The sequence below is a fragment of the Triturus cristatus genome, chromosome 9, assembly GCF_964204655.1.
Source record: "Triturus cristatus chromosome 9, aTriCri1.1, whole genome shotgun sequence".
In the NCBI taxonomy this organism is placed as follows: Eukaryota; Metazoa; Chordata; class Amphibia; order Caudata; family Salamandridae; genus Triturus; species Triturus cristatus.
This window is the reverse complement of record NC_140592.1, coordinates 244984927-245009933: the sequence shown is the minus strand read 5'-3', so window position 1 is coordinate 245009933 and position 25007 is coordinate 244984927. Positions and strand designations below refer to the sequence as shown.

The 25007-nt window shown below is 42.7% G+C and overlaps 1 protein-coding gene across 1 annotated transcript in view; it reads right to left on the bottom strand.

Annotated features, from left to right (window-relative positions):
* Positions 1-18662: 18662 nt before the first annotated feature.
* MKRN2OS (MKRN2 opposite strand) overlaps positions 18663-25007 on the bottom strand; it is a 56791-nt gene continuing 50446 nt past the window's right edge. The window contains exon 4 of the mRNA XM_085624859.1: positions 18663-19186. Coding sequence (XP_085480985.1) covers positions 18931-19186 — 256 coding nt within the window. The 3' untranslated portion in view covers positions 18663-18930. The remainder of the gene's footprint in view (positions 19187-25007) is intronic.

Sequence of the window (25007 nt, the reverse complement as noted above, 5' to 3'; positions counted from 1 at the left end):
GTTTATACAGGGAACATGAAATGCCGCCGAAGGGGAGGGGGTAAGCACGACTGCTTGCAAGTCTTGAGTCTTTTGGCAGAATAAGATTGCCTAAAGAAAATCCCTGTTACCGCCCTGCTTGTCCTGGGCAACGGAACGGAGCACTGCACAGCCCAGAACACACCCTGTTACCGGTGCAAGGCACCCCTACCTCACCAGACCTGGAGCAGGAAAACGGAATAGTCACTCAGCGGGCCGAACCAGGTGCCGGAACCACGAAGGATAGTGCCGCCTTTCTCCCGTGTCACCGGACCAAGGGGCAACACGACGTCTTTCCTCTCGCTCTTCGGATCATTAACACAGAATTTCCGACATGGACGGAAGGTCCATTGTTGTTTTTGTACATTGCATGAGCACGCCACGCAGCGTGCTAGAGGATCATGGGGGTTGTAATCTTTTCCAACACGTTCTTGGTGTCCGTGTCGCCGTACGCCACCTTCGGTAGCGCTGTGGTCGGGAAGCAGACCTGACTCGCTCACGGGATCACAACAGTACATCCCCCGTCACTGAGAGCGCGGCAGGGGACCAGGTTTCGAAGGGTATCTTCTATGGAATGAAGACACCAATCTAGGAGCATGAACCCCTGAAGCGGGTTCCCAAGAGTTTTCCTCAGGTCCGTACCCCTTCCATGCAATGAGGTACCACAGTCTGTTTCTTCGCATCTTGGCATCCACGATCCGTTTGACCTCATACTCAACCTCGTCGTTTATTATTACTGGCCCAGGTTGTTTCCTCACAGGAGAGGTCGATGGTTTCAACAAGGATACGTGGAAGACAGGGTGAATGTGCATGTGAGAAGGCAGGGCTAACTTCAAAGTCACAGGATTAATACGTTTGACGACTTTGTAGGGTCCAATGAAACTGGGGTTAAACACACTGTGTTTCCGGAATCGAATGTTTCTGGTGGATAACCACACTGCATCACCCACTTGATACAACGGTCCTTCTCTCCGGTGTTTGTCAGCAGATGTTTTGTAGTTTATCTTTGATCGGTCCAACTGTTTCCGCACTTTACTGAGGGTTCCCTGAATATGGGATATTCTCCGACCCACCTCGGGGAGATCGGGATTAGCGTTGAGGTGGACAAAAGGCAAGAAACGAGGATGATATCCATATGAGCTGTGGAAGGGAGAGACGTGCGTTGCACTATGAGTGGCACTGTTGTATGCGATCTTTGCCAACCACAAATATTCCACCCATGCATCGGTACTGTTATCCACGTAACAGCGAAGATACTGCTTGAGAGTCTGGTTAAGGCGTTCTGTCTGTCCGTCCGTCTGTGGATGAAAGCTTGTAGAGATAGCTGTTTTATTATGGAGAGACGCACACCAAGCTTTCCAGAACAAAGCGGTGAACTGAGAACCTCGGTCTGAAACAATAATCTTCAGCAATCCATGCAACTGCACTACATGAACTAGCAATAGGTTGGCCAGAACCCCTGCTGAGGGGACCTGTTTGCATGCTACGAAATGCCCCATCTTTGTCAGGTAGTCGATCATTACCAGAATAGTCGTGTACCCTTTGTCATTCGGGAGACCGACAACGAAATCCAACTATATGTTTTCCCATGGTGAGCCAGGGGTGGGCATAGTTTGCAACAGACCTGCTGGTTTTTGATGATCTGGTTTTGCCTTGGCACAGGTGTCACAGGCCCGTGTCCAAGCCTTGATGTCCATTGACAGTGAGGGCCACCAGAATGTTCTCTTAATACGATCCACAGTCTTGGCGAATCCATTGTGACCCGTGCTGGGTAACTCATGACACCACTGGTATACAGTTTTGCGCAATGGTACAGTGGGTACGAGGATGCGGTTGGCATGCATTGGAATTCCTTGCGTCACCTTCCATTCCGCATGTCTCTTCAACCAGGCCTTCCATGTGAACGTATTTATACCCTTCCGGACGTCTCTAAGGAATGTGTCTGGCTGTATGATACACAGGACTTTTTCTGGGTTGATAATGGATTGGTTGGGTGCGGTGTCCGTTTCCTTTGGTGCTTATTGCCTGGTCAACGCATCCGCTTTCTTATTGTCGCTACCTGGTCTTTAGGTGATAAGGAAGTGGTACTCCGAAAAGAACAGCATCCATCGGCGTTGTCGGGGAGTCAGGTGTCAGGCAGCGGTCATGAACTGTAGGTTCCTATGATCCGTGTACACTGTTACCACGTGAACGGCTCCCAGCAACAAATGCCTCCACTCCATGAAGGCATCTTTAATGGCCAAAAGTTATTTTTCTGAGATGTTGTAATTTCTTTCGCCATCATTTAGTTTGCGGGATATGTAGGCCACTGGATGAAGCTGACCTGTCATGGAATGTCGTTGGGATAGGACCGCTCCTATGGCTATGTCGGATGCATCCGCTTCTACCACATATGGTTTTGTGGGATCAGGGTGAGTCAATATGGGGGCCGTCACGAAGGCGTTTTTCAATGCACAGAAGGCCTCCTGTGCTTCGGGAGTCCATGCAAATACGTTGCCTTTGTTCAGCAGTTTGGTTATAGGTGCCACTGTCTTGGAAAATTGGTTGATGAAGCGACGATAAAAGTTGGCAAAGCCTAGAAAGCATTGCACTTCACGGACGTTCTGAGGAGTAGGCCATTCTTTCACCGCCAAGATCTTTCTCTCCGACATTTCTTGTCCTGATGGGGTAAGCATTACCCCCAGGAATTCTACCATGTGGACATGGAATTCGCATTTACTTAATTTGCAGAAAAGATTGTTGTTTTGTAAGATGTTCAACACAGTCTTAACGTGTTTTTTTTTCTACTGCGGTAGCGACCCACAGGCCGGAGACAAGGGCTGTTGCCGGTCCTTCTGGTGTTTTGGTACAATGCTCCTGACAATAAGAGGATGTCAGGAGAACTTCTCTGGTAACCCAATTGATTTCGGGATTATGCTTTTGTAGCCAAGGCAGCCCAAGGATTACCCCATACTGCGGGGCCTGTATTATATTGAAGGTGATTCTCTCCCAATGAGAGGGTCCAAGCATAATTTCTAACTCCTCCAACAGGTATCCTATGGGTCCGGTGTTGAGCCTTCTTTCATCCACTGCATATACCTCCTCTGGAGTTTCTTTGGAGATCAGCTTTATACCCCTGCGTTGAGCTTCTCCCATGTCCATGAATAGACCCGTGGCTCCGGAGTCTATCATGGCTGAAACAGGAACCCAGTCCAGCTGGATCAGCATCCGTAGTTCCACGAACAAGTGGCCTTGTTTCTGAGCAACCCTGTTACTTAATGAAGGGATAGACGTCTGGCTCCAAGAATCCCCTTCCTCCATCCTAGAGCGAGTCAGTTTTCCGACGGCCTGTTTGTGTGGTTTTTCCCGAACCGGTTGCTTTTGGGTTTCACTGGGCAATCTTTCACAAAGTGTCCTCGTTTACCGCAATAAAGACAAAGGCCTTGTTTCCTACGGGAGTCTTTTTCTGCAAACGTGAGCGCGGCTCTTACCGTTCCGATTTCCATGGCTTCTGGGGCAGGCACGGTGGGGTTGTCGGAGGTTTTAGGCCTATCGCCTCGATACGAGTTTCTTTCCTTTCTCCTGTACTCTCCCTTTCGTTCACTCAACCTGTGGTCCAGACGTAATGCCAGGTTGATGAGACCTTCACAAGAGGTGCGCTGCGGATCGATTTGTGCTATGACATCCCTAAGTTCTTCCCGGAGTCCCTAATAAAAGAGCGTGGCCTGTTTGGCCTCTGGCCACTTGGTCTCGGCTACCAACCGCCGAAAGGAATTGAGATACACCAGTAGATCCTTATTCCCCTGTCTTAGTTCCAGGAGTTCCCGGTCTGCGGTGAAGGATTCTGCTCTCCTATCAAACACTCTTACAAATTCTTCTTTGAATGCTTCCCAATCGTAAAGCGGAGGGTCGTCTCTGCTCACCAAAGGCACTGCCCATTGTGTCGCGTCCCCAGCTAGATACGAAATGAGGAAAGCTACCTTCGTCTGATTGGTGGGAAAAGATTTATGTTTACAGGAAAAATGCAACAGTATTTGTGTCAGGAATATTTGAACTTTATCTGCTTCCCCATGGTACCTTTCTGGTGTAGCCAATGGTATATTAACCGGCATTTCTACCACCACTGTGCTAGACGGAACCACCGGTGTGCTACCTACGTCGAACGGGTTTCTTTGGAGATGTTCAACACGCGCCCTCAATTCTGCGGTTTATTGGCGGGATGCCGCCAACTCCGCCTGTACTCCTGTCAAAACGGCTATCACGTCCTCAAGGGTGGCCATTCTTCAACAATTCGACCGGGAGGATAGACATTCGTGGGTCGGAAATTCTGTCACGATTCCATATCCTCAGGATCGGCTTGTTGCTGAGACTGGTCCACCTGTAGATAGCCCCGAGCCAGAAAAGCCGAATGGCACTGGTCAGCGAGGAGATCAAGTGGGAGAAGGAAAGGAAGGGAACTGCTGGGAGGGAGACCTGAGAAAACAAAGAAAAGTAATCAAAACACTTCCCTTCCGTCACACACTATAAGAGGTTCTTCCCCTTTATCTATTAGTGAACGTGCATGTGTAAATACATCCAATATACCTGTAAAGAAAACATAACGCAAAACATAGCAAGGTTCCTACGGACTTCATTCAATCATAGGTCCTTGTGAAGAGTGGGTGTGCTGTAACAAGATACAGGAAATTATCATTATAAAGGTACAATCTTCATCTAGAGAACTAACAAAGTGCCACCTGAAAGCACATCTACACCATGATACACGTACCCTTCTAGAACTCCTAACCAGCATCACAGGGGACCGAAGGTAGACAGTCCGTACCTCTCACCAGAACCCCCTGTTAAGTGGAGTCAAAAACACAGGACACCCATAACTCAGGTAAACATGCATATAGAAACAGCCATAACGAAACAGGCAGGAATGTTAACATCACCCTTCTAGTTCCTTCACTAGGAGAGCATCCTGTGAGGGCTTGTATTTCTCCGCTGTTTTAGCAGTACGTTTCTGGAAACACACGGTAGCAATGCCCCTTTCAAAGTAAACCACTTCGTGTTTATACAGGGAACGTGAAATGCTGCCGAAGGGGAGGGGGTAAGCACGACTGCTTGCAAGTCTTGAGTCTTTTGGCAGAATAAGAATGCCTAAAGAAAATCCCTGTTACCGCCCTGCTTGTCCTGGGCAACGGAACGGAGCACTGCACAGCCCAGAACACACCCTGTTACCGGTGCAAGGCACCCCTACCTCACCTGGAGCAGGAAAACGGAAAAGTCACTCAGCGGGCCGAACCAGGTGCCGGAACCGCGAAGGATAGTGCCGCCTTTCTCCCGCGTCACCGGACCAAGGGGCAACACAACGTCTTTCCTCTCGCTCTTTGGGTCATTAACACAGAATTTCCGACACGGACGGAAGGTCCGTTGTTGTTTTTTTACATTGCGCAAGCACGCCACGCAGCGTGCTAGAGGATCATGGGGGTTGTAGTCTTTTCCGACACGTTCTTGGTGTCCGTGTCGCCGTACGCCGCCTTCGGTAGCGCTGTGGTCGGGAAGCAGACCTGACGCGCTCACGGGATCGCAACATGATCAAACCATTGACAGTATCATCTCAGGTTTAAATGTTCTGAAATATTTTATCTAGCATTAATCTTTTCACAAATCTATGTGAAGGTGGATAAAATATCTCTGGCCTTCAAATGTGTGTTTAAACAAACCTCAAAATCATGCCCACACCCTGAGAATAGATTGATACAAAAGGTCTCTGGTGTCACTATACACCACCTCAGTCTTCAACCTTGGTCCGGTATTTTCACAGCTCTTCTGGCTAACTGCTCCACCTAATGTTGCCCCAATTCAAGAAGCGACTAATGAGGTTATCGCCACTAAATCCACCTCCGGACAGGCCCTGCGCTTAACCCTACCTTCAGATGCACCACTAATATTTTCTTTCCTTTTTTATCCTCCAGATTTTATCTGGGTACTGCAGTATCCACCATGTAAGTTTCCTCTCCTTCTATATCACTACCATGGAACCTACTCTAGCTCCATTGCCAAGATAGTGCTTCAACAGCCGGACCGAGTACTGCCCAGTGTTGTTTTGATCATCAGCCCAATTTAGAGTGGGCAGTCAAATGGCTAATTTTCACTGTCTCTCACCTCTAGGTAAATCCTGGCGGACAGGGACATTCGTTTTTGATTTAAAAAAATGAATTCCTGCTCTGAGACTTTGTTTTTGAAAACCCCAAAACATGTTAAAAGTTTGACAAAAGTCCGACAATTTGTCTTTACCACTCATCAAACGTTTAACACACTTGACCGGAATTGCCATGAAGGCAGTTGCTGCCAATGACAAGAGATGTCTGCACAGCTTATGGAAATTTCTAAATGTGATGGACCGGTACTCCTGTAAGGAGATGGAGTATTTTTACTCCAATTCCCTGATGGACTACAACCAGTACTCCGCACTCTAAATCAGGCTGAAAGTCCTAAGGTTTGTCTTACTCTGAGCTTTAGCCACTTTGACAATAACGTATCTGAATTCGAGAAAACCTCGCCCTTACCAGTCGCAGCCTTGGGCCTTCCCTTGCTGGAGATTTGTGACTTCCATTTCAGAGACTAAGTGCCAAGGTAAAAGTCTTGACCTAGATGACGATCTTGGTGTATCCAACCTTGATTGCATTTGGCCTGAAATCACTCATAGGTCCGGGTCAACTACAAGCAGTAACTCCTGATTGCAGCTTCACTTTTTCTTGATTCTTTTTGCCCTAAAACATGGAATAATTATTTTCAGGTCTCTATTAACTTATTTTAATTGTCATTGTGTTTTTCATTCACTAAATTGTCTCTATATTTCTAAATAGGTTTTGGATATTTTTGCGTTATGTTCTTTACGTTAAAATTGTTGGTACTGCTTGAACATGTATGTCTGTTGGGGTTTGTTGCTGCTTGTGTCATAGCTACCAGGAATTGAGCAGAGATTATTTCATAACCAGACTGGGTTTATTGAGTTGTTAGGGGTATCCTTTTCCCAAATTAATAGCCCCATTTCTAACAATCTGTATGGGAGGTTTGCAGGTTCAGAAACATGGATTGTTTTTTTAAGAGTTCTTAGTTCCATAAATACAATAATTTAGAACTGCAAGCAATCAAAAGCAAACTTGTGGATGAAAAGTAATTTCTGTTTTGTCAAACTGGTCATTATACTATCAAGTCCGATGTGTGAAATTCCTTTTTTTCAGTCAACATTTCATCAACTTCTGAGTCTGTGTACGGTACTAAAGCCCCAGAGAAAATACTGATGTGGCTTCAACGCCAGGGTTGACCAATAGATAAGCATCTATGTCACACTGGCTTAGCAGTTAAATAGCAGACAGACACGCAAGCTCAATATCCTGATGGTGTATGGCCTTGAGTACCCTAAAAAATAGAGGAATGGCTTCAAAGGATTACTAGTACACTCAACAGACTTCATAATTCTGTTACAAAAGATCCAATTTGGTCACGGGCAAGAGAAAAAGGCATTATGAAAATGGGGGCTAACACGTGTAGTTTGAAGCTGTAACAGTAGGTGTAGATGCACTTGAAATCAATATATTTGTGAGGGGAAATAAGAAAAGATAGTAGAGGTCATAGTTTGATGGCTGAGTTTACACAGATGTAGCTTTTTTCATGTGGTTGGCTATTATGGCCAAAAGAAGAAAGCAATTTAAATGAACTTATCCTTGGGAGAGATCTTCTCATGTAATCTTAATTTTGATATGGTTCCTATGGTTGACAGAGCATCTCCCATTACAAAATTGTGATGGCACTACAGCAAAACTAAAAAGGTAATAAAGCGGGTCCTGCAGAATAATATCTTTTGAGGCTGAAAATAGTCCAAAGATATATAATTTTCTGTTTACTCTCTTAGCCAACATACTTGTATTTCAGTTGAAATATGTAATCATCCCAAAGAGGTGCATACAGTAAATATAAGTTATATTACTATATAAGTATAGGTTATTTTTTAATTAGTTCATTGAATAACAGCATTAATTCACTAGATTCTGGTCGTTGTGAAAAGGGTTAGTTGTTACTGTTGCATTCAAATTTTTGAAATGGGTCACAAATCTCCATTCACATTCAATATTTGCAGAACCTGAAAATTTCAATATCAACTACTCTGCAAGTCCCCTCAAAGGCAATGATCTACTTTAATGAGGTGGATTGAGTTGGTTACTAATGGTGAGCGACATGGAATCCCATAGTTTGGAATCATGTCTGGATTGACAGTCCAATTGTTGTTTTTCAATACATTATAATTTATGCTCCTCCTGATTATCTGGAAATCTACTCATATTTGAACCAAACTTAAAGGCCCTCTTAACTGAAGTGAGGCACTGATGATATCAGAAAATGTTCCCACTCTAACCCTATCATACGAGCTATGTCACTTGTCAACCCACAGCAAAACATGTGTAATGCTGTTAAATATTAATCTTATTCTTCATAGCTAACATATTGTAGGAGCTATAATGATTGAACCCAAAAATTAGTCATTTAATCTTATGTACCTACTCCGTTCAGTAACCAACACTTCATCCCATGGAGGGCTCCTTTAGTTATTGTGAGTTTCGACGCTGAGAAGACTTTAGATCAGTTTGAATTGATACTTTCATAGGTTTTCATACTTAGAAGAATGTGACAATGATACAATATGGATTACATAAGTATTTTTGTTTACTATTTAGCACAGACCTTTTATAGCAAATATTTTTCTCATCATTCAGGCTATCAGTTAATCATTCCAAAAAAGTGACCATTGACATTAATAATCCCAACTATCAGAAAGGCATTGTTTAAATATTTGGGCAGTACTTTCATGGCCACAGATAGATATATTTATATTAAATTATCTATTTGTTGATAATGTTTACAAACACTATTGTTGATATGAAAATGTGGAATAAATAACATTTGACCATTATCTGATAGAATATTTTGATAAAAGTAACAGTTTATTTCATTTGCTATATACCAACTCCTTTTTATCACAAACTTAATAATTATGGCTCTCTGGGTTTATATGGAAGTGCTGGTCCCCTAGATAAGATTGGGGAGAGGATGTAGCCTTATGGCTAGAGTGGTCGACGTCGAAGCTGGGGAACTGGGTTCGAGCCTTGGCAACGACGCTCAACATCCTGTGATTCTGGGCAAATCACTTAATCTCCCCGTGCCTAACAAAAATGAATGTGTCCTCATGTAACATAACTGATGCTATGTAAAGCGCTCGGATACCCGATATCTTCGGGTCTAGTACGCGCTATATAAAACTCTAAAAAAATTATAATAAATAACCCCTTGAAAGAAAACTAGCTTAACCTAAACTGACAAGAGGTGGATATTTCAATCGCTGAAAATACTACTGGCCTGCTGTGCGCAAAAGGATTCGATTATTGAGAGGTTCTCTGTTTGAAATAAAGGCTCTCACAGATGTATATAGTTAAATGGTTAGATGGCCATGTTTCAAGATACAATACTTTCCACTTTTTTAAAAAGCTGACATTGTAAATGCATCAACATTCTGCCATGTTTGATTTGATATTCATAAAACTTTAATTTTTGTCTCCTCATCCTTTGGTTTCATTGTGCTACTAACATTTGTTTACCATCTAATGAAGACCACAACATATGGGAAACTCATTTTGGAAGGGAATGTTCTTGAAAATCTAATTTATGGATGGAAAGACCTACATTCCACTGCAAAACTTAAAATATGTGGATGAGACTTTTCAATGAGAGCCGGGCAATTAAATATTAGCTAGAGGAGCTCCCATCTTTATAGAGCTGAACTTGTTGCAGGCTTATTACTGGGTTCACTTAAATAAGAGACAAACAGAAACTAGTGTTTTAGGCCAAGTGCTGTCTTTTTATGTACTGTAATGCCCTTTGTGTTTCACTCCCAACTGTCTCTACTAACACGCTACTTTTAAGAAAACATCACTTGTACTGTAGGCTCACTAAATGCAAGTTTCAAGTAACAGAGACGGGATTCTTAGGGGTGATCCTCACCCGTTCTGGCATGTGAATAGTAGAGCAAAACAGCAAGGTTGTTAGAGACTGGTCAATCCTTCAAACAGTTGGAGAAGAGATGTTTATACGGAGTTTACCACTTTCTGTTGTCGCATTATTGACTTTTCTCAAATCATCTCACCAATCAGGAGGCTCCTGCGTACGAATAACACTTTTGCCCTGGTCCACAGAGGTTGAAGAAGCCTTCCAGCATATAAAAAAAGGCCTTAGTTACTACCCTATATCAGATGACCCAAATTCAGAATGACCCTTTGTAGAAGCTCTGATCTCTCAAATGAGACAAGTGGGTGTTATTTTCTAAGGCATGAGAAAAGTGTTTGTTTGCATCCCATGTCTTACATGTATCGGAAACTGAAATCAGCATAAATAAAATATACCATTGATGAAAATAAGTTATTTTCCATCAGAGAACCGTTTCGAGAATACATACACTAGCTCCTGTGTGTGAGGCACAGATCATCACAACCTCCAATTTATGCGTTCAGCACATCTACTTATCCCACAACAGGTGCGCTGAATGTTGTTTTTTTTCTCTAGTTTGACTTTGTTGTAATCTACTTTCCAGGTTTCACAGAACCATAGAGAAGACACCTTAACATGACAAGCTACAGCACCCTACACAGCTTCTGGTGATCCATGTTGTTTGCCTTCATGGCTTACCAAATATCAACATCTCTGATAGAAGGTCCCAGGTCACGTCCCGATTTTGGTAAAGCTGGTGCTTAATGTTACTGATGTTAACAGTGTTATTAACAAGTCACCACTCTCCAACAGATGGGCAAACCAAGTTGCTCAATCAGACAATGAAGCAGTATCTACACTGCTACTTATCGGTGTTTTGGGTTGAGCTATTATGGCTGGCAAAGGCAGTGCATAACATCTCTTTTCACAGTCCTACGGGTTGTTCACCATTTGTTAGTCTTTGGTACCTCCCACATTTCTTACCTTACATGTGCCCAAACCCATAAACATCTGTACCTACTCTGAATGGCCAAGTGTGTCCTATTAAATATATATGCTATCTGGTTTTAGGTTTAAACCTATAATAACTGATAAAACCCCTCCGAAAGGAAAATAGCTATCACTGGTGTAAACATATAAACATTGAAAAAACACCTTTGCAACCACAAACTATGCCATTCAAAGAAAGTAAAAGATGAATGAAAGAGATATTTTCATTTATTCCTGAAGGGGCCAATACAATTTAACTATGGTATACAAGGTAGCATCAAGAAAGACTGGGCTAACAATATTCTGCTTGAGTTTTGTTGTTTGGGATGTCACTAAAACATTGTCTCTTCCTCCTTCTGCTATTTTCATTTATTTGGTCTTTGGTCTAAAGATGCAGTGTTTAGAAGCATGTTTTAGGTCATATTTAGTTATTTTATAAACTGTAGAGAATCAGGAAATATCAAACTTACATTTGATATTTTGGCTACATTTGATTTCACTGATAGGTAAAATGGCTGGTTTCATAAGAATCTTTCCTAATATGTACCATCACATTTACCCACAGACAGAGAATGGGTGAAATCCTTTTCTAGTGAGTCGGTATTGATAGCAAGTGAATTGCCAAACACCTCAAGCTTTAAACATTCAATGCAAGATGCAGTGACAGGTATATGTGTAAAGAATGTTGTCACCAAGCAACTGAGATAGTGGTGAAAACATGACACCAAACGGTTGGTAAAAATGGAACGCAGTGTCACTTGGAATGCTGCTGAAAAAAGTCCCTACAAAGTTCAAAAAAGATTGGAGTGATATTGTTTGTATTTGCAGTAATTCAGCTACATATGTGAAAAAGTTGTATGATGGTCTATCAAAATCAATACCAGAGCTGAAGTGCTTCCCTGTAAGTGATCCTTGTCACTTGCTAGATGGTATGCTGAAAGCATCTTTACAGTCTTCACAGTTAATGAAGAATGCTATTGACTTTGTAGTACATTCTGGTGCAGTAAAAATGTATTTGGACCTCATATACCCCGTGCACATGCACTATCAGTGCAGAAAGAAAGCAATAATTAAAATTAAATTAAAATTCCATAAACACTGGAAAAACACTGTTTCTGTTGTGTTTAATGGCGCAAAAATGTGTAACCACTGATAGCCACTGTTTTTTATGGTATTGAAAAAACCCCACCAGAATTTACAAAAAATAGAAACTGAAAACAGGAAAGCCTATAAATATATTATGCAAAAGGTACAGTTGAGCTTACATCAAGCAAAAGCAAGGTACAACCAACTATTTGATCACTGGCACCAAGCAGGACCTAACTACAAACCTGGGGTTTCTGTGTGGCTTACTACACTATAGCAGAAAAACCGGGTTCTACCCAAGGTTCAATGGGCTCTACTTCATAGACTTGTGTCCTATCGACTACAATAACCAACATTTCTTTACATCCAGTCTGTGTTTGACACCTCTCTGTTGAAACCAGTACAGTATACTCCCACTTATGGTGCAGGGGAAAAAGTAGTACAAGGTCTGAGGCATCCGAAACTTAAAATGCAGTGGAAAAGAGTGGTCTCTCAAATCCTGGAAAGGTTCTGGTGTGGCAGAGAATTTTGGGGAACCCGATTCCTATTTGCATTCTTCCTTAGTGATGATGGCATTTTATCGTCAATGGAAGCATACACCTGTTCCTATGAGACAGTCTAGAAAGGGAAGTACTGTCACAACCACTCCTTCATTTGTCCTGTCTTTAATAAAGTACAGTAAACCTTGCAACCCTACCGCCAGGATCACAACCACCGTTGCGTTCAGCAACTTATCTCATTGTTCGGAGACAAAGTAAGAAGACCAGCACCGTCCACAACCTAACATTGACGGACAAAACCGCATATGAGGAGCCAGTGGGACTGCAGTGTGAAGCATGAACTCTAATCTCAGAGGCATGGTGCAGATACCCATGTTCAGTATTGCATGTTCATCACCAAAGCAGGGACTGGAACTTGAACGTCAATCTTCGATGCTTCAGATGGACTGTATGCCCCTCAGCTGTATGCTCAACGAAAGGATCCATACTGTAGGAGAGCTGACGGGTATTCTCTCTTGCTGCAGATCTTGCATACTGTTGTGCCTCTGCAGAGCGTTGTTGTTCGGGATCCATCTCCCATGCCCTCTAGAAGTAATTCCTCAGTGACTGTATGATTTATTGTAAGCTGTGTGTTACAAAGCTTCAAGACATAAAAAGATAGAAACACTTATACAGAAATCCACTAACTCAATTAGAGACCTCATATATTTTTCTTCAATACCTTGTGTGCTAAGAATCCCAATAACTAACAGTAGTGGATAAGAATCGGAAGCTGTATTGTTAGATTGTACCAGAGACTATGGTTGAATACATCAGAGTGGGGTGCTGTTAACCACAGACTTTTATTTTTAATTCAATGCCACTGCCTCTTATTTAGATGCGAATGTCAGTGTGATAAAGTGTGTTGGGTGCTTACCCAATGATATGTCAGTCTAAAAGCAAAAATGCAAAAATGTATTATCACTTTTGAATATCTTTGGTTAATTTTCAGTGAAATAGTTCTTTTTAGAACATGTTATGCTGCTTTACCGTTTCACACCTTATCACACCAGGGAAGGGAAATCAAAATGTACTCTTCAAAAGGCACAAAAGCACAGAGAAAGGAATACAGCTGCTCGTTTTATAAAGGTACTCTCTCACCTCCTCTCTTTCTGTCATTTCGTTTCTCACTTCCAACCCTTCCCTTCCCATACACCCTTCCCCTTATATGGCCTGATTGGTACTGGTTTTTTTGTGCGCAGATTTATATAGCGCAAACTTGACCCGAAGGTATTGTAGCGCTTTTCATGAGCACCAGTTACATTACACAGGGACACATTCATTTTGGGGGTTTTGTTTGCCCAGGATGTTAAGCCGATGCAGACAATCGAACCCGGATCCCCAGTTCAAAAGTCAGCAGCTCTGGTTGTTACGCTACATCCTCTCCCATTGTTGTTGCTCTCACTTTCAGTGATGAGTGAAATTTGGCCCTACTGAGCATAGTGCCATTTCTGTGAATGACAAAGATCATGACACCTTATCACTATTATGGATAGATGTAGGAATTTCATGCCTAGTTACTACAATATCTCCAAATACCTTTAAATAATCTCTTTGATCTGCAGACGTTAGTGCTCAGCAGAAGTGACCAATCAGAGTGACCATGCCCAGTGACTCTGGTTTTCCTCTTCTATCATTCCTCTTTCTGTGTTTCCACCACTGGCCCTTATATTTTCAATGTATGTGTTCAGAGGTGGAGGCAGTCAGAGACTGAAGATTGCATCACTCCCACTGGAGAAATAGTACAGCAAGGCTAAGAATTTGACTAGTACACTGATTATACCCAGCTGTGAATACAAAAGTAAACATGTTTTCTTAAAGAACATATAAAGCGCTTCAATGATCGGGTTGCTCAGACAAGGTTGTCTCTAGATCCCAAACAGCAGACTGATTGAATCTAAAAGCCATATGACTAAACTTTATAAAATCCTATGGGCAGGAAAATTAAGAGCCTTGGGGGCATATGTATCAAAGGATTTTGTATTCGCAAACGCTGCGAATCGCAAAAAAACAGCGTTTGCGAATACAAAATCGCAAAAGGAGATGTATGAGGCATTTCAGCCTCGCAATCTTAAGGAATCGCTAAATTTGCGATTTCTTAAGTTTGCGTAAGCATTTAAGAAATCGCAAATTGCGATTTCTTAACTGCAATGTAACACGCACCCAAGTTGTGCGATTTCTCCTTAAGAAATCGCAAATTACCACCAACTTCAAGTTGGTGGTAAGTTGCGATTTCTTTGAAATATGCACTTTTTTGCATATTTCAAAGTGCCATGTGGTGCACATACATGCCCTTAGGGCATGTATGTGCGCCATATGTGCACACATGCTGATTTCAGGGATGCATCAGGGTGTCATCATGACACCCTTGCACCTTTGAAAATATTCTCAATTTGCGATTAGCAAATAGCGATTCGCAAATTGAGAAGGACTTCCCATTCATTGCTATGGGCCTCCTGGCCCATAGGAATGAATGGGAAGGTATTCCTTAATTGCGATTTCGCAATTTGCTAATCGCAATTAAGGAATTTTAAGAAATCGCAAAATTTGTGTGATTTTTTAAATACATCCCGTTTTGCAATTCTCAAATAGCGATTCTCAAAAAATCGCTATTTGAGAATCGCAAATCGAGATGTTGATACATATGCCAATTGGAGTTTATTTTGACCAGAGGTTGTCGAGAGAAAGCAAGGCAACCGACTACCCAAAAACTGCAATGTATGTAAAGATGCCAGCAAATGTATGTACTTATTCAGATGACAAGGAACGGGCAGTTAGCAAGAGAGACAGCGTGGACTGCAACATTGATTATGCTACAAAATCTTTGTTGTGAAGTAACATTTCCTGGTATTATCATGTAAGGAAAAGAGGGTTTAAGATGTGAAAATAGTTAACTGACTATTTGGGACCTACTGAGGTTTGTTAAGAAAGAAATTTATTATTGAATGTTTTAATGTCCTAGGCACACAGTCATATAGGAGGGTAGCACTTCCAGAATGTCTCAAGTCAATGTCCATGTGTTCATGTTAACAACATGACTCAGCCAGTAAGCTGGAAAGTTTGATATCACCTGATGCTTAAAGGATTTGCTGTAGCCCTTTAATGCACATATGGCTAGGGAAGATTTAACTGCAGGTGAATATCTTAAAGTTAGGTTTCTCACAGTTTTTCCAGATAATGACACAATATGGAGATCCTAGTTTCAAAAAGAGTGTACAGCACCTAAGAGAGTTGGTGACTGGCTCTGGGATAGCTCCTATTTGACTGGATACTGTAATCTTCAAATTTTTAAACGTTTATCTTTTTTGTTTGTTGCCCTGGTGATGTTGAAAAAGCAGTGTGCTTTTTGGCTCTGCATATTGCCTCAAGGTAAACTCTCATGTGAAATGTGCACCAGTCTGTCAGTTGAGCCCTTGGATTTTTTCAACTAGTGCTCTAGATTTTGCTTTTTCCTCTTTATGGTCACCAAATTCAGATTGGATCATTTTTTTTGTCTCCCATCTTTGTAGGCTTGACGTCATATAGAGGCATAAATTACAAGCTGTCTAGATATATTTGTGTGCATATGTTCCAACAAAAGGTCCATATAGTGCTTGAGCTGTGCATTAGTTTTCCTCACGGCAAAGCTCGATTAGCATTACTCTGCTTAAGGGTCTAATAGAAAGCGGGCATTGGGCTTGACTAAAGCCAAGAACTAGAGGATTATGATTGTTAAGAGCAACATGATGTGGGAATGCTCCCACTTCAACCGGGTTAGGAATATAAATCTTATATTTCCTGGCAACTGTTAAAGACCTGAACCAGAGACTTGGCATTTGCAGAGCAGAAAGGTCCTGGAACAGGCACACCAGCCTTGTGCAAAGCGAGATGCAGACCACCTAACTACAAATGCCAGGTATGGGATCCAGTGCGAATCCCAGAGATCAGCGATATATCCCTGTGCTCAAGCAGTGAGGGTAGGCTTAGGTAGATAGATCATTTGCCATGATTGGGCTTTTCATTGTATACAGTTTGCTAGTAATGCTAATTACTCTGCTCACTTGTATATGTTTTCTAATCACAGCACTATTGCTTCATAATAGGGCAAGATAGTTTTTAATAAATATTGTAAACTTTCCTGTGTCTCTCTTTTGTTTATTGTGGACATGCACGAGTCAGAAACAATAGGTGATGATCTGTTTTCACGGTTCACTTAGGAAGTAGTGAGTCGTGTTCGAGGTTGACAATTCACCTCTTACTCTGGGAAGGATAGAATGGCAGCTGAGGCACTGTGAGCTAGTTGGATTTAGGCCCATAGTACTGATGTGGTATGGTGACTCAGTAGCTACATACTGACATCCAGTGATTTCAAGTCACAGAATCCCTGCATCATGTGGAGTGTTTCCATAAGCTAATCTGTTCAAAGGTCATTGCATTCTTCAATTCTCATGTATAAGTAACAGATGGAGACAATAGTTCAGTAGTTTTGAGTCCTAGCTTGAGTGTTCTTGTAGGGAGAATGCTGTGCAGTTGGTTGGAGAATCCATGTTGTTTGACTAATTGTATTTTCAAAGACTACCCATATTTCTTGCTGGTACCTTTCATAAGATCTTGGTATTCAGTTTGTTGTGAGCTCTGTAGATACCAGGTCTGACTTTAATGGGCAAAATAAACTTGCAAGTCTCTTGTTACACACTTGTATAAGACAGTATCCTTCTCAAAGAGACTGATAGTCAAGAGCCCTGATTTTTGTGTTTTTTTCTCTATAGCATTTTGCCTTACCCATTCGCAATATGAATATCCACATCCATGCTCATGCTACATGACAAGTGACACATCAAGCCGGCTTTGAGGTTTCCTGCTCTTGATCTATAAGAGAGGCCCTCTATAAGCATTCTGGATTGAAGTGATTTGGTTTTCTTTCTTGTGCTTGGCAGTTATATGAGACGTATATAATTTTGTTGCAAAGGGCTTGCATTTCATGACGTGCTTTAGTTGTAGAATCAATCTATGCTCGCACTTTGCTACTTACGCAGCATATTTACTCAGAAGTAAGTCTGTCATGATGTCAGAGGTTGACCTGGATGGCTGGAGTTTGAGGTAAGTATAGAGGAAGACACATAGGGCAACATGTATTGGTCTGGGACAGGTCTGTTTTTGGAAACTGCACCACTACTTGTGATGGGGCGCTCGAGGGTCACAGCTAGCAAACTGAACAGAAGAGGTGAAGTTGAGCAGGGGAAAATGAGCCAGGAGATACACTTTGACTGGTCCTCTGGGTTGCACAGAGATTTTAGAGAAAGAAGGTGGATTTTGATTTCTGGATTGTAGAGCAGGGTAAAAATAATTCAAGTGGGGACTATAGGCTGATGGAGGAGGGGAGCGTGATGAATAACAGGATGGCATGCAGGCACTTCTTAGGGGATGGGAGGGGGGGGATGGAGAATCAGCATAACAGTGCCCCCAGGCTTATGTTATGAGATGATTGGACACTGTTAGGCATGACTGTAGTTGTTACGAGAACCTAGAGTGCTGAGGTCCTGCTGATGACAAGGGTAATTAAATTATTACAGACTCTGACTACAAGACAGTTTTTCCTGTTTATACCTTGAATCGAATGTTGCATGGGATCAACAAAGAACCACAGTTCTTTGATATTTTCTTTGGTCTTGCTACGAAAATTATTTAGATTTACCACACCATCTATCTTTGCTCAGGGTCAGACACTTCTTCCCCCTTTACTGGTCGTCCTATGATTATCCTAGTTGACAGTTTATGAATAGCTGCTATTTTTTTAAATTATAAAACCCTTGGTTCTCATTGTGTTAGCGCATTGTAGCTCTTCAGCTCTAGACTACTTTATGTCCTGTTGTAGTCTCACATGCATCTTTGCTTAGTTCTTTGTTACTGTTCAGCATAATCTATTATCTTCTGTTGCAACTCCAACTTCAATTGACCGGAAAAAGCATCTAAAACAAGTCAGTGAGCAACATTTAAAGCAGGTAAGCTGGATTTCCAGGAAGAGACCTTAGCCAGAGTCACACATGAAAGTATCAAAATAAATGTATTTGTAATGAGAGTTTAGAAAGTCCACTAGAAAACGATATCAAGGCAGCCAGTCAAGATATTTAAAATGGCAGAACCAGTTTCATGGGCCAATACTGTATCTTAGTCACTTACACTGCCAGCAGAAAGCAGATCACAAGAGAGCATGCATTTGAAAAATCCCTCAAAAATGTGTCTTGGTTTATACTAATAATCTGCTGGATGCAAACACAGATTGTTGCCTCTTCCTGTGAGGCATTATTGTAATTCACTGCAACAGACTGCCAGTTGTATTTGAGTAGTCATTAAACTGCTTGGTACGGGGAGTGTCAATTATGTAGAAGTTATCATGCAGTATGGCTTGGTAGATGGTGATATATTTGGATGCTCTTCTTGTCCGCGATAGCACAAATTGTTCAGTGAACTCATTTTTGCTCAGCTTTTGCGTCTTCCCTTGTGCCGCTAGCATGCAGTTCACAAACGCAAGGGCATACGTATAGCAGTTGTGTTGGTATTCTTCATATCTGAAAAGAAGACATGAATAAATACAATATCAATATAAAAGAACTCAGTAATTTATGTCAAAATGTGTTAACATCAATAAGGAAACAACATTTGGCACTAGTTAGCTCCTATACCTTATTTTTATTAGTCTTCAAGTACCTCACTACAGACCCATACTTTAAAGTATCCACTGTACCCTGCCTTTCACTACAGTTGGGATTTGGATGGGTACGAGAGCAGAAGTATTGCTCTTCTTCTCCGTGAGTGGTAAACCCATCCCAACAATTTGATTAATTTAATCCTACCCCACCAGTGCTGTCGTATTCTGTAACCACTGCCTACATTGCCACATTTAAGAATATCTGCAGAATGGTATTAATGTAGAGGTGGAGACTGCAGCACATATGCTGGAACCATGAGCTTCATCAAAGTTTATAATAGCGTACAGGCCCTTGCAGTCATCTAGCCTTTGATTGGATTGCCTATGTTGCTTTTAAGGATAACCTGCTGAACTAATCACAACTACCATAAAACACACTACCTGGATTCTTGATGCTGATGTATGTGTTTGAGCATGATTCCATTCGGACATAAGCAATACCTCAATTTTCCACATACAGGGTAGCCAGAAATTTCCTATGTGCAAAAATATTGGTAATAACTATTTACAAATCACTTAGGCTAAAAATAGTGAATTAAAATAAAAGATTTATATGGCTTTTCAATGTGTTCTTTTAAAATACTGCTGAATTTGCAAATAACATTTGATTATATGTAATCACTTAGGTTTCCTCATACCTCAATCTCTACTCAAGTACTTTTTTCCTCTTAGTTCCTCTAGACATTCTTTCTTGCCTGACCAGGCTTAGCCTTTAGCAATGAATATCAGACTAACTAAATTCTAAAAGTACTAAATACAAGAAAAGAATTAAGCAACAGATACAGAGTTAAAAGAAATTCATACAAATATTAGACTGAAAGGGTATAAGGTTGTGCCAAATTATACACAGCACTCGGGCCACTCGGAGTGGAAAAATAAATCAGATGCCTCACAGCGCATACATAGGAGACATGGAGACCAGATCTAGAAAAGTTGCTAATTAGCAAATCTATTTGTAAGACTGGTTCTAAGAAACAAACGTGTTAGAACCAATCATGTCAAAGTGCATATTCATTTTAAGTGAACCACAGCACCATAGAAACCAGCTGCAGAGGAGCCTTCAGTCTAAGGTGTTCACTGAAATACATAAGACCTCTCGTCATTCCAGGTGCTATTGCTTGGTTCTTGCCTGTAAAGCAGAATAGGCCTTAGTGGTGTCATCTTTTGATTTTGTTGTAAGAGTGCAGTGTTTAGCCTTGCCCGTAGATAGTGTCTCTGTTTCAGTGTTGGTCCTCTCATGCCACAGGTAGGCCTTCTAGAATTTGCTTGACCCACTTCAAGTAGCACAAAGAATCCCTTTCCGCTCCATTCAGTGGATGTGAATTCAGAACAAGACACATGCGCTTGGCTTTATAATGGAAAGAACAGCACAAGGGAGACGCAGGAGAGAGACAACCACTGTATCATATGGAGCACCATCCAATTGTAGGCAATAAATATTACCAAGAGGTTGAGAGGGGGCACACCAGCATGAGTGTCCGGCCTATTGTGTATCCATGCACTCTTGTGCCTGTCACATAACTGTGGGAAACGGGTCCTTTTTATTACTACATAGATTTACAGAGGGAACACCAGTAGGCAGTCACCCCAAAGTGGTGCAGGTAGGAAAGGTGTATGCCTCATCATTATAATCAACCACCACCATTCTTAAGTGGTATAATGGCCTGGCAACTGATGTGTAGGCCACCAAAGTTAAAAGCAGTACCATTTTGGGTGCACCCCCATCATCCAAGAGTGTCTAGCACGCTCTTTTGTGTGCAACATACAAAATATCAAGCACAGCACTTGTCAGGAGACAAGTGAAATGGGCCACCTGCAAAAGAAGACACTTTGGGTTAGCCAGAATGAGAAACTAAAGACCAGGTTATAACATGGACACTCCATTAGGGGAATTAATCCCTACACAATGCTTTCTTAACATGAAGAATCGTAGCTTATGAGCGGTTTATTTAGCCTGCACAGCTCGTTTGACTAAGGACATTTACAGAAACATTGCGTTTCAAATACAGACGACTGTGTAATAATCAAAATACAGGAGTGTGGAAGAATGAATAAGAATATACAACTACAGTTGTGCAACTTACAAAGGACAAATTGAGTACTCCTAGAAATGATACTGTTCAACCTGGCATCCTTGGCATGGTTTCCCCAAAACTTTTGCCCTCTGACCTCCTGTTTTTGACTGTCCTGTTGACTTTGTTTTGGCTGGCTTTCGGAATCTGGGAAAGTTACCACTGCCAACCAGTGCTAAGGTGAACGTGTCCTTTACTTAAAACATGGTAACAGTGGCTTATCCACAACTGGCATAATTAATTTACTTATAAATTCCTTGTAAAGTGCACTATATGTGCTGAGTGTCTGTAAATGAAATGCTACTTTTGGGAATTCAGCACAGATTGATTGTGCCACCCAAATAAGTAGCACTTTAAACATATCTCAGGCCTGCCACTGCAGAGCATGCATGTGCAATTTTAAACTTCCATGTAGACCTGGCAAGTTAACCTACTTGCCAGGCCCAAACCTTCCTTTTTATTACATATAGGTCACTCATAAGGTAGGCCGTGGACAGCCCATGGGCAGGGTGCAGTGTATTTAAAAAGTAGGACATGTACTTTTAAGTTGTATATGCCCTGGTAATGAAATAATCTTAAATTTGTTTTTCACTACTGCAAGACCCATCTCTCTTGTAGGATAACATTGGCATTACCTTATTACAATTTATACGTGTCATTTCGAATTGAGAAGAGATAGGACCCAAACTTTGGTGTCTCTGGACTCACAATTTAAAAATACAGCTCATGAGGAAGTCGTTTTTTAAATTGCAGTTCTGAAAATGTCACCTTTTGCTTCTGTCGCCCTAAGTGGGAAGGGTATGCCCAGACGTGGGTCCTGTGCTCACTGCGTCACTGGATTCAAGCTAGCCTGGCTGATGAGGGGCGATGCCCTGAAACCGGTACCAGGATGCTTGTTTCCGTTCAAGGGGGGACCTAGCCTGACAATTTGGGCGGGACTGTTCCCATGAAGAAAAGGGTCAAGACTGATTTGCATATGACTGGGTCCAAACTGGGGTGGCGTGGTGAGCAAAGGAACGATGGATTAAACCCAGATCCCTTTGTAAATGTAAATGTAAATGTCAAGGTACTTATAGAGCGCACTGTCACCAGACAGCCACCTTGCGGTGTCGCCTTTTGCGGTTTCCTGGCGCTGATACTCATACCGCTGTGGAACCCCTCCTGGCTTTCCCTGTGAAGTGTCCACTCCTGGGCACCCCCAGGGTGAAGCCAGGCATCCTTAGCGCTGTTGGGGCCGGTGTGGAGGCTAAGCAAGCTATTGCCCAGAGTTGCAGCGTGGGGCCCGTGATTAGAATAGGCACCGAGGCGAGAATAGACAGGTCCGAGGAAATTGAGCCCAAGCCCCGCCGAGGTGGGAATTGAACCCTGGTCCCTGGCCAGAACTCTGCTTCCGGGTCTGCTGCTCTAACCATTGAGCCACACTCCTCCACTGGGGGTGAATGTTTGCATTGTTCAGCATTCTGTCCATCATTTGTTCCTTTTCCTTTAGTTGCACTAAGTGGGAAGGGTATGCCCAGACGTCGGTCCCATGCTCACTGCGTCACTGGATTCAAGCTAGCCTGGTTGATGAGATGTGATGCCCCGATACCAGTCCTAGGATGCTTGTTTCCGGTCCAGGGAGGACCTGGCTTGGCAGTTGGGCTGGACTGTTCCCATGAGGAACAGGGTCAAGACTGACTTGCATATGGCTGGGTCCAAATTGGGCTGGCGTGGCAAGCAAAAGAACAATGGATTAAACCCAGATCCTTGTGACTGGGGTTGAATGTTTGCATTGTTCAGCTTTCCGTCCATCATTTGTTCCTTTTGATCCTGTGGAAAGCTAACATTTTCTTACCTAAACCAATTTGTGCCTTCTGCCTGTCTGTGGAATACACGCCTGGGGTGGATGACAGCTGGCTTACAGCATTTCCTCTAGACAGCCACACACAAAGGAAGGGTAGGAGTGACTGAGTAACCATCTGCATGTTGATGGGTCATCCTGAGCAGGATGGGAGGGAGGAGCTGACACTTTACACCTGAAAGGGCTGTGTCCTGTCCCCACACAGAGGGTTGCATACCCTCCTGGAGTAAGTCTAGAGCCAGGGCAGGAAATTCAGGATCTTGTACACTTCAAAACATCTCTTTGAACTCTCCCTATTTCACAAGAATAAGGGGGGGACAAAATCAAAAGCAAGGAGTGATCTAAAGGGCCCCAAAGTAGTTCCATGGGTCAGGCTTTCCATACCCCTGCTGACAAGAAAATTAAGTGGTTCCCTGACAGTAGGTCTGCAGGGAAGGCACCCCCTAAGTGTTATTAGTGTGAACAGGAAGGACACTACAATGGGGATGGCAAGTGTCCCAACCGGGCACTGTCCCCCACCGGTGGGCAGTCACTGGGGCTGGCTAGTGTAGCACTTGGGGAGGAAGTTGTCCCAACTAGTGGAGGGGACAGAGTTGAGGTTACCCTCGTGTCCCTGGTTGCAGAAGGTGGTGCAGAGAACACACATGCCTAGCAATACTGGAAAGTACAGGCAGTGGGTCACCATTCATGGGCAAAGGGTGGAGACTCAGAGACACAGGAAATTCCTCCCCCTTCTTCCATGGGAAGCCGGCAAAACCATAGTTTGAGCTACGATCCTCTCTCGGCTGGACTACGCGAACACCTTGTACCTGGGTTTACCTGCATACTTAATCCCAGAACTACAAAAGGTCCAAAACATGGCAGCATCTCCTCTTCAGTTTGCAAAAAGGTACCCTACCCCTACCTTACAAACTGCACTGGCTCTCTGTTAGTAAAAGGATCATCTTTAAAGTATTCACTTTAGCACACAAGATCCTGTATAACAATGGTCCCAGTTATCTGAACAATAGAATCACTGAGTACCAGCCTAGCAGAAATCTACATGCCTTTCATGGCCACTTCATAGCAATCCCCCATTTAAAAAAAACTAGATGTGGGGACCTCTTTTATAGTATGCATTGCCAAAATCTGAAATCCCCTCCCATTTCAACTCAGAGGCACAGAAACTGAGTCCGCCTTCTACAAATCTCTAAAAATCTACCTGTTTAGCCTATAATATCTTATCTCACTCCTTCCTCTCTATAGGCTGCATCAGGACCCTTAATTCAGAGTAGCTGTTTGCACTATATAAATAACCCTTATTCATTCATCTGACAAAGTGAGAACCAGCATCACAGATGAGGTCTCTTAAGATGCTGGTGTTATGGGTGATTGAGCCCTCAAACAGCCATTGTTCCAGGCCAGTAGTGTTGGTCCCCAAGGCTGCCTCGGCAATGTGTCATACCTGAACTCCAGGTTCTGTGTGGACTACCGTGGGCTCAATGCGGTCACTAAGGCTGACACACACCACATCCCCAGAGCTGATGAATTTATAGATCAGCTTGGAGCAGCCAAGTTCCTCAGTACGTTTGACTTAACGTCAAGGTACTAGCAGATTGCCTTGACCAAGGGGGCTAAAAAGAGGTCAGCGTTCTCAACACCAGAACGGAATTTCCAGTTCCGTACCATGCCTTGTGGGTTGAAGAACGCCCCTGCCACCTTCCAGAGGTTGGTCAACCAGGTCTTGGCTGGGTTGGAGAACTTCAGTGCTGCAAACCTAGACAAAATTG